This window comes from Myotis brandtii, unplaced genomic scaffold (assembly GCF_000412655.1).
Source record: "Myotis brandtii unplaced genomic scaffold, ASM41265v1 scaffold134, whole genome shotgun sequence".
NCBI lineage: Eukaryota > Metazoa > Chordata > Mammalia > Chiroptera > Vespertilionidae > Myotis > Myotis brandtii.
Window position 1 is genome coordinate 1,035,840 of NW_005354756.1, and position 15,913 is coordinate 1,051,752.

The window sequence follows — 15,913 nt, forward strand, 5'->3', positions numbered from 1 at the left end:
GAAGTGATAGAGGAGCCTAGTAGCAGGCAGGCCTGTTCAAAACTTAGCAGTGAACCAACGTGGTGGGTCCAGTGCACAGACGTGAGGGTGCTCAGAAGGGCAGGGCGTGCTGAGTTCTAATGCCCTCACTTCCGTGGAGACTCTGGCTGAGAACTGAGGCCCAACTCAGGACCTGAAGTCCTCTGGCCGTCCTGCCTGTCAGCTAGCCTCCCCGCACCATGTTCTCTTCCACACACAGGCTAGGCCCACCCACGTGCAGAATCCTGCTCTCCTGTATTTCTGCACCGAGATCCCCAGAGGCCCAGAAATGCACCTGAATGTCTGCCTAACCATTTCCTACCTCGAGTCACAAAGTTGCTGACAAAGAAGCGTATCACAGAAAGGCACACTGAGAAAAGGACCTATTCCCTGTGCACACAGTCCAAGTACCTTGTTCTCCAAGCACCCAGGACCTGGAAATGGATTTGACTTGTCTAAAAAAAATGTAGCCAAGTGGTCACGGGGTGTTCCTTCGAGGTTATGATGAGACTCAAACAATGGGAGTCAAAGACTCAGTATCTTCACGCCTTGCCTTCGTTCCCCAGGAGGCACGAAGGCCTGGTTGTAGAGCACAGGAGGTCGGGATTACTGTGCAGACAGCTACTGAGGTTTTACAGCTATTTCTATATCCCCTTGGTTTGAACAACACATCACAGGGTGCCCTCAAAACCTTCAACTTCTTGTGGATCATGGCTTGGCTCCATCTCGCCCCCAAATCAAGTCCTCTAGCGTCTGCCCCTCTCTTGCCACAACTAACTCTGAAAAAACTGCAGGAGGGTGAGCTGCAGAGGCTGGTGACAGAAGAGCAACCCCGTGGAGACAGACATTACGAATGCCTCACACAGGATTCACATTACCAGATGTTTGGATTATAAAAGGAATAATGTAGAAAGCTAAACTGTTTTATGGGATGACATCAAATGTATGTTTAAAAATATAAAATGAAAGCCAAAAGTCGTGCCACGTAGAGTCTGTGTATCCCACACTGAAGGAATAACTAAACCACAAGCATGGGGAAGGAGTCTGTTGACTGGAGGAGATAAACAGTCAGGCTCCTAGGGCACAGGACCTGATCACGTTTTTCTGTTAACTTCGTTTCCCAGATGGTTGCAAAAAAAAAAAAAGATTCATGTGAGAATCCAACATGAAAATCAGTGCCAACGGAACATCTGGGGAAAGGAAAAAGGAGGCAAATGCTGTTCCCTATTTGTTTTAGAGACCCATAAGAATTAAAGCAACCCTATATAATAAAAGGCTAACATGCAAATCGACCAAACGGTGAACGACCGGTCGCTATGATGCACATTGACCACCAGGGGCAGACACTCAACGCAGGAGCTGCCCCCTGGTGGTTAGTGTGCTCCCACAGGGGGAGTGCCGCTCATCCCAGAAGCCAGGCTCATGCTGTTGAGTGCAGCAGCGGTGGCAAGAGCCACTCCTGCCTCTGGGGCAAGCTAAGAACCCCTCAGGGGATGTCCAACTGCTGGCTTAGGCCTGCTCCCTGCAGGGCTTAGGCTGGGCTGAGGGGACACCCCCCCACCCAGTGCACAAATGTCGTGCACCGGGCCTCTAGTATACATAATAAATTAGATAGTCATCAAGGTGGTATTCTCCTGCTGCAAGCTTCACAGAATTGTAGAAAGTGGTCACAGTCAGATGGGACTATAAATCGTCTATTTGAATTCCTCCTTTTATGGAGGAAGATCCCACAGGGTAGGTGGGGTGCCCTCAGTCAACCAGCAGAGTGGGCGGCAGAGCACCCTCAGGGATGGCACCTTGGCAAAGCTAAGAAGAAAGGAAGTTAAAGCAGTGCTCTGTGTTTTGCAGAAGGCTGGGGCTGGGTAGCGCCTTGGAAGACACCCAAGTCCAGATGAGGAAACCGAGTCTCAGGGAGCGTAAGGGTGTTGGTCAAAGTCACACAGTTTCCCACGCTCATGTCATCATGCCACCTGCCTCACAGTTAGCTTTAGGTTTTATGTGACTATTATCATCTGGAAGCATTCCAGGGGCTTTTATTGTTATTTCTTTAAACACAAACAATCCCCATGTTCATTGTACTAGTTCAGGGTCAGCAAAGATGCCAGGAGGGCCGATTGCTCCAGGAAGGAGACCATCTCTGGAAGAGCAGCTGCAATTGACATCACCAGCTGATGAAGCCTGTGGTAATCCCGCGTCATTTTTCAGGATCTTGTGTCCTTGTCCATCTTGATGATGAAATAGGAATGGGATGGGAAGTGTTATTCACGCCTCTTGCAATCTCTGATAGTAGCAGATCCCACGTGGAGGCAATATTTGCTATTTCAGTGGGTAGGAGTAGCTAGAGGAGTGTCCTTTTAACCATAATGTCCCACATTTTACAGCTCAAGGAGTATATATTCTGTGCTGCTAACTGTATCTCAACTCCACATTCAGGACCTGGTTGAATAATCGCTGGGTAGGTCTGGAGTCCTGCTGGGCCTACAGGGAGATGGACATTGACAAATCTCATTTATCACCTAACATCCCGCAGTCTCATTCTGATTGGTGGGCCACAGTAGATTCTGGGACCCCTGGTATTAGTGTCCAGTATTCTCCAACTACACATCCTACTCCAGGGACAATATTTCTCTCCTTTCAGTTGGCTCTAGGAGGAAGGATACTATCTCTTCATTCACTGCTTTAGACTCCAGAGCTAATGTAGTTCCTGACATAGAGTAGGCCCTCAGTATATATCTGTGAATGAATGGATGGGTAATAGGTATGATTCCTTCTGCTCCTGTTCCTAGGGCAGTGGTTCTCAACCTGTGGGTCGTGACCCCTTTGGCGGTCTATGACCCTTTCACAGGGGTCACCTAAGACCATCCTGCATATCAGATATTTACATTATGATTCATAACAGTAGCAACATTACAGTTATGAAGTAGCAACGAAAATAATTTTATGGTTGGGTCACAACATGAGGAACTGTATTTAAAGGGCCAGAAGGTTGAGAACCACTGCCCTAGGGTGATGCGGACTCCAGAGTCATGATGTCAGACTTTTTCTCTCGTGAATTGATGTTTTGCAGCCACAGCCTGGCTGTTAGTGCAGCTCAGTGCTTCAGGGCTTCGACTCTGACTCCTGGTCACACACACTGCGCTGCCTTGTTCTCACCATTTCCCCTCTTTAGGTTTTCATTGTCATCTCCGCCCCTCCCTTCTCTGCAGATAATTTTTCTTCCCGCTGTATTATAAAATTTTAACACCCACGTTATTAAGAACCGTCTCCAACTCATTGAAAAATAGAGAGCTCAACAGAACAAAACCAATAAGCCAGAGAAAGACCTTAATGTGCATATGAAGGAACTGATCTATAATGAAGGAGAGTTCTGGGCTTCGCAGAAGAGGCGAGAAGGAAAACAGAGCTATAGGCAGAGTCCTAGGGAGGAGAGTGGTGCATGGTGACTTGTGGGAAGGAGGCCTCAGGCTGTGCAGAACAAAAGGCGCCACACTCCATTTTGTCCATTTAAATGATATGTGTGCACACATATAAAATTTATCACATGTAAATATACACATATACATACACATCATATTAAATATGTGTGTATAATATATAATTCTGAAATATATTCAGTTAAGATTTATGATGTACAGATAGAATAGGTAGTAGGTATGTGGTTCCAAATGCACACTGTGCGAATTGCGTCTCTGATACCCAGTTCTGCACCCACCCACCTCCCCTCCACAGCGTCAGCAGCTTCCTTCAGGAGATGTCGGAGCTGTTCTTGGCACATATATGCAAACACCTACGTATATATATTTGCCCCTCTTTTCTTTTATCTCCACAAATGGTAGTAATACTATACCACGTGTTATGCGCCTCGGTTTTTCTCTGCAATAATAAGTCTTAGAGATATTTTCATATCATACATAAAGAGCACATTTATTTCTAATTTAATCCGTCTCCTGCTGATGGACATTTGAGTTGTTACCAATTTTTTAAAATTACAAACAAGGCTGTGATGGATACTTTTGTGCCATTTTGCAAATGTAAGCATATCTACTGGACAAATGTTTAGAAGTGGACTTGCGGGTCAGTGGAGATGTGCATTTGTCATTTTGACAGATATTGACAAAGTGCTCTCCCATCAGTCATGTCAAAGTGCCTGTTTTCTAACACCCTTACCACCACCACCACCACCACGTCTAACACTCACTTTTAAGTTGTTTCCTTTCTGTGCTGTAACCTCCCTCTGCTATGTCAGTAAAAGTCTGTATCACACAGTAACATGGGCTTTGGGAATGAAGAAGAAAGCACTATCAAGTGCATGAAGGGAAGCAGGGCCAGAGGCAAATAGCATGTGCTGGAGATAAGATGGTAAAAACGAACAAGCCTTAAGAAACTTTTTGCAAGAAGTGACCACCCCCCCCCCAAAGAAAAATCCACATGATTTCCCTGAAAAATTTAATCCGCCTGGGAGTTGCTACAACACGTGTGATAGATGCTAGCATGATTAATTCTGTTATTAAAAAACCTGGGCTTATAATTCAAGATTGTTTATAGCAGGATAACTTAAAATGTTCTGGGTCATTAGTACCTTTGAGAATCTGAGCAAACCCATGTCCTCTCTAGCCAGAAAAATGCACATGCTCACAAGATTTTAACCACTTTAGCAGGTTCATGTATGGGCTGGAGGCATCCAGGGAACCTAGGCTAAGATGTACTGGGATTTGATAGTTTCTGACATTAACGCTTTAAGCTGTTTATCAAAACTCGGAATGAACTACTAGTGGCTATCTCATTTTATGTCTCCATTAACTAGGGGGTGACCTATGAGGAAACGTTTTTCATATCAAATGTTAAGTGCAGGCATACTTTGGAGATATTGCATGTTTGGTTCTAGACCACCATAATAAAGGGAGTAGCACAATAAAGCAAGCCCCAGTCATTTTGCTGGAGGAGGGTCTTGTCTTGTTAAAAAAAAAAAAAAAGCAACACCTGTGAAACGCAATAAAGTGGAATGCAATAAAATGAGGTGTGCCTCTACACCACCGGTTCCCAACCTTTTTTGGGCCATGCCCCACCTAAACATCTCTAAAATCCTGATGCTCCTCTTCCCCGTGACAAATAATTCTTATTATTCAAAAAGTGAACTCCTATTCATGTGGAGGAAGCCTAAAAGAGCATTAACTTGGTCTAAACAAGCTTCCAGGAAAGAGAAAAATAAAAGAACGAAAGGACAGTTGAAGTACTGAGAAAGAAAGCACTAAGAAATTGTTAAAAAATCATAATTCAAAGTGATATAAAAAAATAGCAAAGTTTCAAAACATATCATAGAGAACTGAAATGCATAAATATATTACAATATGTATTTATATACTGCATATGAGGCCCCTAGAACCATAAGAAATGCAAAAAATTCACTGTTAACTCAGTCTCAAACTGCCCCCTTAAAAATCAAATTGCCCCCCCCACCCCCCGGTGGGGCCCATGTTGGGAACCACTGCTCTACACAAAACTGACAATAATAAGATTACTGAGAAGGCAGGAAGGGTTAGAAGTCAAAGAACAGGACATGTGTTTCACCTGAGATCAGAGACACAGTGTCTACAAGTTTGTCCCTTATCAGCAACATCTATTTCACCTGGTGACTTGATACAAATGCAAACATTTGGGCCTCATCAAGATCTACACAGAATCAGAAGTTCTGTGGGTGGGGCCCAGAAATGCTTTCTCAAGCACTCTAGAGTCTAGGTGATTCTGATGCTAAAGTTTGAGAAAAACTGCGCTAACGTAAATGGAAGGAAGTGGGGAGCTGGCGCTCAGGTATCTGGTGGTTGGATTTGAGAGCCTGGAGCTTCCCAAGTCATAAGAAATCACCTCGAGATCAGAGGATCTGGTCTGTTTTCTCAGGTACAAGAAGGAAGTAATCCATAGCCTTCTCTTTTCCAAAGGGTGGGCAACCCGAGGAGCAGGCTTCTGAGCCCTTTGGTTACCCACGTCCACCTGGGCTTCGGAGGGCGTCAGAAGAAAAAGGACGAAGGAAACGGGGAGAGGGCAGTGAAGAAATGACGAGAGCCCAGGGCCCCAGAGCCCACAAATCTGCCACTACAGCCCAGGTAGGTCCTCCTGATCGGTCCAAGACCCCAATCCCCACACACCGTAAAAGGATGGACAACCCGCCCGTCACCCACTCCTACTTCCGGGCTCCAGCCAATAGGAACTCAAACTGCTCAGCCAGTCAGCGCCAGGGACTTCTTCCGGCGTCCTTCGTGCTGCCCTGGAGACCGGCTGGGCGAATCCAAATGCGGAGGGGTGCTCAGTTCGCGATGCCGGACGCTGACGCTTAGAGCCCCGCCTCCCTCCACCACTTTCTGCCCCGGTCCAGCGTCGGTGGACTCGTCCGAAGGCTGGGCGCGAGCCCTTTGTGTTGAGGGAGGTGCTCTACCCGCTCACTTCCAGCCAATAGGAACCGAAACTGTTCAGCCAGTCAGTGCCCTGCGCTCTTTCTGGCGTTCTGCGTGCTGCCCTGGAGACGGGATGGGCGAATCCAAACGCGGAGGGGCGCCGGACGCTCACGGCCTTACGCTGCTACCGCGCGTCCCGCTTTGCTCCCTTGCTTCGCCCCCGGTTTGGGGCCAGTGGACCCGTCCCAAGGGGGCTAGGATTCGAGACCTGCGCACAAGGGGGGAGCGGTCTGGCTGGTCGGAGGTATCTCCTCCAGAGACCCGGTGAGTGGCAGTTTTAGGGGCGTAAGTCTGGATTCGGGACTCCCTCAGCCGACGCGATAGAGACTGTGGGTCTGGAGGGGCGCTGCCCACCTACTCACTCTTTTTCCCTCTCTCGCCATCCCTCGGCCCGAAGTCAGACCGAGCTCAGCCTGCAGGGAATGCGGTCTGTAAAGTGCTGCAGGAGGCGCACTTGTTGAAGGACTTAGCAAAATGCCTGGCCGCCTTTTGGGTCTTGGGGAAAGGGTGACACGGCATGAGGTTCGCAAAGGTGAGCGAGCATCCCGAGGCCGAATTAAAACTGCTTGCCAGGCCCGGATTCCAGAGTTTCTGATTCCAGAGGTCTGGAATGGGGCGCGAGAGTTGGTTTCTATCCAGTTCCCAGGTGTCGCTGATGCAGCTAGTGCGGGAGTTAAAGGGCGGGGATGATGGAGGGGAGGATCCCGGTCTTCACCTGCGTGCCCCTGACTCGTAAATGCCTCCTTTGCTTGTAGGTGTGATTTGCTCTGACTTCTGGCTTTTCGGATGATATCTAGGTGAACTTGTAGATGAAAAGAGAGAGAAAAGATGCACCACGCTTTTAGAAAACGTGCAAGACTAAATTGTCTGGGATTCCACACGTGGGTGGGAAAACTATGAAGAAACCCAAGGAAGTGATAACTGTGAAAGTAAGGAGAGCGGTTACTTTTGGGGAGCAGGCGGAGCTGTGATTCCCTTAGGCTCATGGAGGGATTTCTGGGGTGGCCGCCAAGTGCTATTCCTGACCTGGGTGGTGATGACAGAGGTGTACCTCTTACCATAATTCAGTAAACTCTATTTTGTGGGATTTTCTGTATTTGTGTTTCATTTTACAACTTAAGAGGTAATAAAATTTTAAAAATTCATAGTGGGAAGTCTGTTGTGAGGCATGCCCTTAGACTGAGTCAAAAAGAATCTTAAATTCATGGAATTTCAAACTTGGAAGATAACTTAGAAGATCACCTTGAGTTTGAGGAATCAATTATTCATTTTACATAAACACTTAAGCATCTTTATCTGGATGTATCCTAATGTAGACAATTTGTAAACATTTAAGTAAGGTCTCTCTATTTCTGGTTCAATATCTTCTTCATTTTAACACTGTTTAATTTAATCACCCAGCTGGTGTGGCTCAGCGGTTGAGCGTCGACCTGTGAACCAGGTGGGGTTTGTAGGAGGCAGCTGATTGATGACGCTCTTTCATCATTGATGTTTCTCTCTCTCTCTCTTTCCATTCCTCTCTGAAATCAATGAAAATATTAAAACATATATTAAAAAATCTTGATTTCGCAAACTTTTCCTGTAAAGGGCCAGATAGTAAACATTTGAGTGTGTGAGCAGGCCATGTGGTCTCTGCTACAACTGCTCAACTCTGACATTGTAGTGTGAAAGTGGCCTTAAACAACATATTAATGAATTGGGCATAGCTGTGCTCCAGTTAAACTTTATGTACAAAAACAGGCAACAGGCTGAATTGGCCCAGGAACCAGTAGTTTGCTGAGCTCTGACTTCGAATAATATTGATTTGTACAGTATCTGTGGAGTAGATGGAAATGCTGTCATTTCCATATTTGTTTATGAAGTATTTTTGCGTACATTGTTTCATTTCTTTCTCTACAGATATGCTTTCCATTGTAGCAAAGGTATCAAGATACACTGCCTGAAATTGCATTCATCTCATGATTTGTGTTGTTTTGGAGACAGCTGTCATTTTCATTGTTTTTGTTAAGATCTTTAGGAAGTTGAATATTGGTTTATGAACTGTTTCTTTTATTTATTTTTCCCATATTTTTTTTCATCCTACAAAAAGACACTGGTATTCAACACTTACTTGTAGGTGTTGCATACCAGTGAATCTTATGAATTTATAGAATTATTAGATTTATTTATTTACATATTAAATATCCTGGGCTAATTATTCATACGACTAGCTTGCATTTATGTGTGTCATTTTTGTTTACATTTTAGGAGCTAGAGATGCTATTAGGCGGTCCTTCTATCAAGTGTGAGAAGTTGGCCCGGAGATGCAAAACTTCGTTCTATACGAGGAGATCGGCAGAGGAAGCAGGACCATTGTCTATAAAGGGCGACGGAAGGGAACAATCAATTTTGTAGCTGTTTTTTGCACAGATAAGTGCAAAAGGCCTGAAATAACGAACTGGGTAAGTCAAGTATGTTTCCTTCCCTCTGGCAAAAGACAGCTCTGATGTGGTAGAATAAGTAGTATGTAAATAGAAGCCGTGGAACTCACTATAGCAGGTGCCACGTTTTCAATCGACTGGGGGACCTCTCTGTGCCCGTTTAGTGCCGCCAGTCCTGACTAATGACTGATAAACATGCCCACGTCATTAACAGCGTAAGAGTTTCGTTTGTTTTGGTGAGAGTCGGGGAAAATACGGTCTGTATTGGTTCATTTACTTTTAAATTTAGTATGTGATTATGAAGCTTTCCAAAGGAAGGACTTTGGGCGAGGGTGACTTGGGTTTGAATTAGCTGTGCCACTTTACAGCCCAGGCTCCTTGGACCAAACCTGACTTTTTTTTTTCCCCTCAACTTTTTTTGTTTATTGTGGTAAAATACACATAACACAAAATTTACCATCTTAACCTTTTTTTTCGCTTTTGTTCCTCCTCACTCGATGTTTTTTCAATTGATTTTTAGAGAGAGTGGAAGGGAGAAAGGGAGGGAGGGAGGAGAGGTAGATAGAGAGAGACATCAATGTGAGAGAGACACATCAATTGGTTGCCTCTCGTATGTGCCCCAGCTGGGGTCGGGGATCAAACCTGTGAACCAGGTACATGCCCTTGACCAGGGATTGAACCTGAGACCCTTTGTTGCATGGTCGACACTCTAACCACTTAACAATACCAGCCAGGGCTACAATAGCTTTTTTGATGTAAACCTTTTGGCCATTTTCCTATGAATAGTATTTCTTTTTTTGCAATATTATATTTACCCAAAATACACAAAACTATATTACACAAGTTTTGAAAAAAATCATTTTTAAGATTGTATGTTTCCATGCGACCAGCCTTCATAACCATCATTTTGATGTCCATACAGAATTCCACCCAATGAATTCTATTATTTTCTTATCCATTTCCTGATTGTATATTTAGGTTTTTTTTTTTATTTTTTTAGAATATATTTTGATTGATTTCAGAGAGGAAGTGAGGAGAGAGAGAGAGAAACATCAGTGATGAGAGAGAATCATTGATTGGCTGCCTCGTGCACGTTCTGTACTGGGGACTGAGTCTGCAACCCAGGCATATGCCCTGACAGGGAATTGAACCAGTGACCTCTTGGTTCCTGGGTCGACGCTCAGCCACACCTGGCTGGGCTATTTAGGTATTTTTTAATAGATGCAAGGGTTTTAAGAACTTTTCTTAAAAAGTGTGTATGTTGTGTGTTTTTATAGGTCCGTCTCACCCAAGAAATTAAACACCAGAATATCGTAACCCTGCACGAATGGTATGAAACCAGCAATCATCTCTGGCTGGTAGTGGAGCTCTGCACAGGTAAGCCACGTTATGTGGTTTTAAAAAAAACGTCAGATGTAGGTTTTGTTATTTTCCTTTCTTCTTTTACAGGTACATGTTGATACTGTTGACTATGTTAACTTGAAAATCTGTTGTTCAATGGATATCAGGGAAGGGGAAGGGCTAAGATATTTGATAAGAGGGAGATTTATATAATATTCAATTTGGGGTTAACTTTACTTTGGTATAAAATATTACCAAATCACTTATGTGAAAACTTAGAAATATTTTTGAGTAGTAATTAGTTTATCAAATAACTTTTTCCATTCAGTAGAAACTAAGTATTTTAGGTCAATTAGCTATTATTTAGCTTATTAGTTTATAAAATGTTTTTTTTTTTTTTTAATGAACAGAATACTTGCTCTTTATAAAAACAAGCAATGTGGAAAAGTACAAGGATGAATCAGCAGATCCCATCACCTAGGTGTAATCAGAGATCACATGTTATAGTTCTTGTTTGATACGGCTCTCTAGGACAGTGATGGCGAACCTATGACACGCGTGTCAGAGGTGACACGCGAACTCATTTTTTTGGTTGATTTTTCTTTGTTAAATGGCATTTAAATATATAAAATAAATATCAAAAATATAAATCTTTGTTTTACTATGGTTGCAAATATCAAAAAATTTCTATATGTGACACGGCACCAGAGTTAAGTTAGGGTTTTTCAAAATGCTGACACGCCGAGCTCAAAAGGTTCGCCATCACGGTGCTGTCCTCTCCTCTGTTTTTACTCTTTTTACTTATGCTCTCCCCTCTGTCTGAAGTGCCATGTCCCCTGCATGTCACCAGACTGACTCTTGCTCCTTTAAAAAGACTCAGCTCAGCCCCTACCCTCATTCCATCCCATCCCAGGCTAGGAGACTTCCCTGGAATCCCGAGTCCCTGCCTGAGTCACCGTCCCAGTACTTAACCCTTTGACTGGACTTGGTGATTTCTCCCACTACCAGGGGTGGGCAAACTTTTTGACTCGAGGGCCACAATGGGTTCTTAAACTGGACCGGAGGGCCGGAACAAAAGCATGGATGGAGTGTTTGTGTGAACTAATATAAATTCAAAGTAAACATCATTACATAAAAGGGTACGGTCTTTTTTTTTTAGTTTTATTCATTTCAAACGGGCCGGATCCGGCCCGTGGGCCGTAGTTTGCCCACGGCTGCCCTAGTTGTCATTTCATTTTCTGAATCAGTAGGGTACTGTGGTCTAAATTACTTCCACAGACGTGCACACGGTTGAGGTGAGCAGGGGACTTCCTCCGTGTTACTTTTTTTTGCTTCAGCTGCTGTTTCTGCCCCATGACCAGTGTAATAACCCAACTTTAATTTATGCCTGTGTTTGCCGTGGTTCCTCACCCACCAAGACAAAATAAACAAAGCCCAAAACACCTGCTAGCTTTGTCATGGTAATTCTGATTGAACTTCGAGATGCCACCTAAGACTTCACTGTCTCTGAATTTGGCTCTTGATTTAATCTTGACCCTAAAAAAAAGAAACAAACAAAAAAAAAACCATGTTTGTTTCTGGATCTTAGATGATAGAAATGTGACTGGGACCTCCGAAGGGTATAGAAATAGAATTCCCCACGTGACTGCCTTAGGCCCATTATTTAATTCATCAGGGTTTGATTTTCTAACGGTTAAGGAAAGGCACCATCTTTTTTGCTATGCAGCACTTTGCAGAATGCGACCTAACTTTGTACAGAAGCAAATGTGACTATACTTTGCGTCATGTGATTTAAATGCAGATTGCGTTAGTGTTTCAAACAAATCTTTGCAGCCAGTCATTTCCCAAGGGAGCTAGAGTGAGACATTCACAGCACCAGGGTGATTGTCACTCCCTGCATCCCACCCACCTCCTTACTGACCAGCCATGCAGACTGAGCAGTCGGTCCCCTGAGCTGGCCTGGAGCAAGGACACAGGTTTCTGATAGTCTGACAGGGCGCTTGTCCATGGTGTGCTCCCTCACAGGTGTGCTTCCCCTGCTAGGCTGTCCAGGGGTCCTGATGTGATCATTTTTTTCATGCTCAGTGTCTCCCACCATGGAACCCGCTGGAGGCTAAAATGGGTGATTTTAATCGACTTGCAGGTGGTTCCTTAGAAATGGTCATCGCTCAAGATGAAAACCTCCCGGAAGATGTTGTGAGAAGCTTTGGGATTGACCTGATTACTGGATTGCATCATCTTCATCAACTTGGCATTCTCTTTTGTGACCTTTCTCCTGGGAAGGTAATTCGTCAATATTTTGATTTCCTAATCGCTTGTGCCTTAGTTAACGGTGCTTTCTCAATGGTACATTTATTTTTAGATATAATTTTAGGTATAGAACATCTTGAAATTTTGCGTTAACATCTCTATATAAAAGGCTGATATGCTAAGTGTCCATCCGGGTAATGACATCACGTACCAACGCCCGGCTTCCTCTACCTAGTGACTAGCCTCCTTGGTTTCTTCAGCCCAGGAACACGACTTGCTTTATAACCAGGTGGGAACATTTCACACTTTACCCAAATGTCTGTGAAGTGTTTTCCCGTGCCTCATCTCATTTGATCTTCACAGAAGTCCTGGAGTAGGTAGATAGGAGACTCGGTGGAATCCTATTTTCTTTTCATTAGCCAGAAAACGGAGATTTAGAAAGCTTAGAAACTTGACCCGACTGAAAAGAAGAAAGAAATGGTGGACCTTAAAAATGACTCCAGGTGTTTTCACTGCACAGAATATAGTAAAACACTACTGCAGTTAAATATTTTACCCTTCATTCTCCCTGCATGATCTACAATAATAATCTGCTTTGTGTTGATATTTACTGCTGTGTTGTTGATAATGACCTGAAAGAGAAGTTGGGGTGCTTCACTGGGCTGGAAAAAGTTTAGCTAAGTCAGAAAGCAGGTCTAATTAAGCAAGTTTGTTCTATATCTATAAAAGGCTAAGTTGACTCACGCATGCACGATACTTATAAAACACTCACTGGGTGCTAATCGCACACGTGTGTTTCCATCTGTCATTGTCGATCATGAATTTGGTTGACACTTCTATTATGGAGAAAGGGCAAATAGCAATATTAAAATATTTCTACCAGTTAATTTCCTTTCAATGTGCATGAATTTGTGCACCGGGCCACTAGTTTTTTAATAAAAAGAAACTCTATTTTAGCTACCTAGTTAGCTACCCATTGAAGTCCTTGTAGAATGCAGTTTCCTCTCCTTTCAGAGCTCTGTGAGTAATTATTATTGCTGCTGACCTGTATTGTGAATGGTGAGGTCCATAGCTCTATGAAATAATTCTTAATTCTTATAGTATACAATTATGAGCCATTACTTTAGTTTGCTAATGGAATTTTTGGCTATTATGGATCATATATTTTCTTTTTGGGCTAAGCTAATCATCCATAACTAAATGTGCTTCAGTGTAGTTGTCATGAAACCTGCCTAGTTTCCTGGTCATAGTTGACACTGACATTTAGGAGCCCTGTTCCAGGGACAAACTCCTCTCTCTCTCTCTCTCTCTCTCTCTCTCTCTCTCTCTCTGCCTTAGTTTCTTGTCTCTAATATAAAAAAGGGAATTTCAGGGCGAGTGTAAGGCTTACATGTTGTTTTTAGGAGAAGCTTCTGGGACACTTTTTGGTGCACAGTGTGCCCTCAATCAGGTATCAGTTATCTTTACAAATACATACTCTTAGGGATTGTATTGATTATGGCTCTGAGTTGCTACTGTCCCTTTGTTAATGTGTACACAATGAGATGGAAAATTGAATGTTTCCTTGTTAAACGTTATTCGAAGCCGTCTGTATGAGAACATAATTAAACCTTAAAAAAAATCCATAAAACTCCTCGTAACAGATAAAAATCCTTGTTTGAAATATTCATATACTGGCCTGAAGTCTACAGCCATTTAATTGTGGTTACAAGCCTGAAAGCAGCCATAGGCAGTATATAAATGCACAGGTGTGGCTTGTTTCAATAAAACTTTATTCATGATCATTGACATTTGAATTTTATATAATTCTCACGTCAAAAAATATTATCTTATTGCAGTTTTTTTCAACCATTTAGAAATATAAAACCACTCTTAGCTCATGCCTGTGCAGAAACAGGTGCTGGCTGGGATTTGACCGAGGGGCCGAGGCGTGCCAACCCCTGTGTGGGAGGTGTTTGATGAGGTCTAGTATCAGCTGTTTATACTAGTAATGGGACATTCAGGCTGACTTGTAATGTAACTTTTATTCCAGATCTGGGGTTGGCAGAGTCCGGGCAGGATGCCCGTTCCTGTAAGTGAGGTTTTATTGGAACATAGCCACACCCTTTTTGTTCTATATTGTTGGTGGCTACAGAGTTGAGTAATCAGGACAAAGACCTTATGGCTTGCAAAGTCTGAAAGATTTACTAACTTGAAAAAAATTGCTGACCCCTCTCACTGGTTCTCAAAGTGTGTTCCCTGGACCAGCAGCATTAGTGTTACCTGGGACTCATTGGAAATGTGGGTTCTTGGACCCATCTGAGACCTGTGGAATCAGAAACTCTGGGAGTAGGGACTAGTAGTTCTTCTTAACAGATCTTCCAGGGGCTTCTGGTGCCCAAACACTTTTAAAAGTCACTGGGGACTTGTAACAGACATCCTTAGTATTTCTGATTAGAAGTTAAGGGCAAACTTTAAATTGTCTTTAAAAACAAAAAGCCAGCTGACTCATTGCAACTTCCCATAAATATTTTTAATGGCTCTGGAGAAAAAATTAAAAGTAGCAGGACACTGGTTCCTGGCATGGTTTCAACACTCAACAGATAACTTCTAGTCACAACTTATTAGCAGACGTGAGCACTTAGCACATGCCAATCGCTATTCAGAGCCCTTTGCACGCGTAACCTCAGCTATTCCTTACCACGGTCTGCAGAGTTAAGTGTGCTTTGTTCATTTTATAGGGGAAGAGAGTGAGATTTAGGAAGGTTAAGTAGATTCTCCAGGTCAGATTGCCTGTGAGAGTTTTAGGCCTCTAACTTCAGAGCCTTAGTCTTAGCCATACATTATATAAACAACACCTGACAGGTGTGCTTTCAGAGCCTCCCTCAGTGTCAGTAGAGCGTACGATTGCTCCATATACACTGCTCTTAAGAGCCCGAGGTTTCCCTCTGTGGTTATGTGGTGTGTTCATTATATACATCTGAGAGCGAACAGTTTAATATTTGATTCCATTATTATTAAAATGTTGGATTTCTTTAGCTGCTTTAAAAAAATTTTTTTTTCTAATATATTTTTATTGATTTCAGAGGAAGGGAGAGGGAGGTACGGAGGGAGAGAGAGAAACATCAATGATGACAGAGAATCATTGATTGGCTGCCTCTTGCTCGCCCCCTACTGGGGATCGAGCCCACAACCCGGGCATGTGCCCTCGACCGGAATCGAACCTGGGACCCTTCAGTCTGCAGGCCAACACTCTATCCACTCAGCCAAACTGGCTAGGGCTGTGGTCGGCAAACCGTGGCTCATGAGCCACATGTGGCTCTTTGGCCCCTTCAGTGTGGCTCTTCCACAAAGTACCACGTGCGGGCGCGCATGTACAGTGCGATTGAAATTTCATGGCCCATGCGCAGAAGTCGGTATTTTGTGGAAGAGCCACACTCAAGGGGCCAAAGAGCC

At 43.7% G+C, this 15,913-nt stretch overlaps 1 protein-coding gene across 2 annotated transcripts in view; it reads left to right on the forward strand.

Annotated features, from left to right (window-relative positions):
* Positions 1-6,535: 6,535 nt before the first annotated feature.
* ULK4 (unc-51 like kinase 4) overlaps positions 6,536-15,913 on the forward strand; it is a 290,018-nt gene continuing 280,640 nt past the window's right edge. For both annotated transcript variants that reach the window (XM_014534909.1, XM_005860404.2), the window contains exons 1-4: positions 6,536-6,731; positions 8,715-8,908; positions 10,165-10,264; positions 12,372-12,511. In XM_014534909.1, coding sequence (XP_014390395.1) covers positions 8,771-8,908; positions 10,165-10,264; positions 12,372-12,511 — 378 coding nt within the window. In that variant the 5' untranslated portion in view covers positions 6,536-6,731; positions 8,715-8,770. The remainder of the gene's footprint in view (positions 6,732-8,714; positions 8,909-10,164; positions 10,265-12,371; positions 12,512-15,913) is intronic.